Raw genomic sequence first — 2,317 nt, 5'->3', positions numbered from 1 at the left:
AAATTTCGGGGTTAAAAATATTTTGGACCCACTGAAATATGCAAAATTTCAGAAATTTCACTGAAATTTCGTTGAATTTTTTATCCCTGACACGCGTTTGGCTCCAACAAAAAAGGAATTTTATTTTCAACAATATGAAACTTTGCTTCCAGATAGTGCCATTTTGTTTATTGCAACAAGCCAACTACAATAGAATCATTGTAGAATTCAACAGCAAAATTGCCAACACCAAACACTGTATTTCCAAACCCAAGTAGCCATACAACATTGGTCGTGATGTATACTGTTAACAAAATAGTAGGGGTGTCAACGAGCAATGAGAATAGTGATGTTAAGAAACATCAAGGATCGATGCTTGGCTGGGGGATCAATGTTTTCGGTGCCTCTCCAGAGGTCATCGAGTCGGCTTCTGCAGAGACCCAATCCGCTGGATGGGCCACCTCCAATTGTGCCACGCCACTCGCTTCCGGCCTGTAAAGCTCCGCTCTAGGAATAAAGATTATCTTTAAATATGCTTGCATATGAAAGTCAAGGAGTCCAACCTAAATTGAGCTTAAATAAAAGGAGTCCAACGTCAATACATTCTAGAGCTCACTATTGGCTTCTGTGCTATTTGCTCTCAAGCAGCTCTCTATCCAGCAAGGCGTGTATACACAAGACGATTTTATCCAATCATCACCATCTACGGGTAAACACCCCAAATCCTCAACCTTGGAGTTCTTAAGATGGTAGGCCACTACTCTTGTGTCCGATATGTGCAAAAAGATAATCTCCTTGTAAGGATGAAATCCAAGTATCCTCGAAATGCATTTATGGAACTTTTTCTGAACACTAACTTCAGTGGCAGGAGCAGTAGTGGCATCATCGTTGTCTGAATCCCATTCCAGTTTCTCTCTGTCAAGTGTTTCATCATTGTTATCCCTCAAACCTTGCACGAACCAAGAGCCATGACTGTGTTCCCAAGGAAATTTGTCTAGCAACGGCTTGAGGCCAATCTCATGCTTCAACATCCATTCGGTGTGATCAATTGATTCATTGAGAAACCAAATCTGAAGTTTGCACCAACCACCAGCGAATACATAGTAAACGCCCTTCTCCGATTTTCCCAAATGAATATCTCCGCGTGCTTCATTAATCGGGGGGAGTTCAATTACTCGGTACTTATTATCCTCTAAATCCAATCTGCAAAAATAAATAAATTCGTTATTTACTGCACAACGTTAGCTAGCTAGTCACCATGCATGGTATTGGGTGACCTTTTCTAAGTAAAAATAGGGAAACAAAACATACCTGATAATAAAAAATATGTTGAACACATAGAGACGTCCCCGCCAATACACAGAATCATGAGAGAACACGTGTTTCATGAGTAGTAGTAGGTTAGGGTCGATCGACCGTGGAGCCATCCCTTCCCTGGTAAAAGATCTCTCCTCCCACTGCCATGTCTTTGACGAGAATGCGCTCATGGTATAGGGCGACGGAGGCCACTCTGAGTTTGGGTTCGCGGGGTCCAATGCGGCGTCGTTCTCGGACCGGCGGCGAACACACTGCATGAATAACACCTCAAAGTGTGGCGAGAGCATAGGATCGTACGCGAGGAAGTCGCGTTTGATGAAGCCTTTGGTCGGGGTCCGATCAGGGTGACGCGGTAGACTAGCCCACTGCCGCGTGGCCGGATTGGCCACGCCTCCCCAGAGGAGGAGGCCGTTGCAGTGACCCATAATGTGGGACCAGTCATCGTGGACGTCGTCGAGGTAGCCAAGGTTACCTTGGATCTTGCCCGCGACAGAGGGGCGCGAGAGGAACGCCGGGGGAAGGCGATAGCCGTCAACGAAGCGGTAGACGACGAAGATGCCGGCCAGGGAGATCGGCAGGAGGTCCTTGCGCAGCAGGCCGTGGGCGTCGACGACGGCACACCACGCCTTGCAGACGGAGCGGCAGGCGGCGAGGCTGCGCGGCATCAGGCGCCGGATGACGTCCGCGAGCACGTCGCCAGGTAGCAGACCCGCCGGATCCATGATGTCTGGCGACTGCGCGGTGCGCGCGCGGTGCAAAGGAACAGGCAGGCAGGTAGGTAGGGGTCTCGATAGTCTGATGCTTTGCTTCTACCTCGGCTACCAACAAGGGAAGATAATATAGCAATGGACTCCACCCAGGGCCAATGGTGGGTGGGTAGTGGGTTAGAGTTCGTTCCAGTTTCAAGTTCCGATTTGTTTTAGCAATGGACTCGTACGTGCTGTCAGCCAGCGGATCATCAACTCTCTGGTTTGCGAGACCCCCAAACGCTGCATAGAGCGCGCGCGATTAGGCGCTCTCG

General features: G+C 48.8%; 1 protein-coding gene across 1 annotated transcript; it reads right to left on the bottom strand.

Annotated features, from left to right (window-relative positions):
• Nucleotides 1-499: 499 nt before the first annotated feature.
• LOC123096260 (F-box protein At5g07610) lies at nt 500-2,109 on the bottom strand. Its single transcript, XM_044517945.1, has 2 exons — nt 1,291-2,109; nt 500-1,182 (listed from the first exon to the last, which is right to left on the bottom strand). Exons 1-2 carry the CDS (start codon nt 2,016-2,018, stop codon nt 585-587), a joined length of 1,326 nt encoding a protein of 441 aa, XP_044373880.1. The 5' UTR covers nt 2,019-2,109; the 3' UTR covers nt 500-584.
• Between the last annotated feature and the right edge of the window lie 208 nt (nt 2,110-2,317).

The sequence above is a fragment of the Triticum aestivum genome, chromosome 1B (assembly GCF_018294505.1).
Source record: "Triticum aestivum cultivar Chinese Spring chromosome 1B, IWGSC CS RefSeq v2.1, whole genome shotgun sequence".
Taxonomy (NCBI): domain Eukaryota; kingdom Viridiplantae; phylum Streptophyta; class Magnoliopsida; order Poales; family Poaceae; genus Triticum; species Triticum aestivum.
Note: the sequence above shows the minus strand (reverse complement) of the source record. Positions and strands in the feature narration are given on the sequence as shown.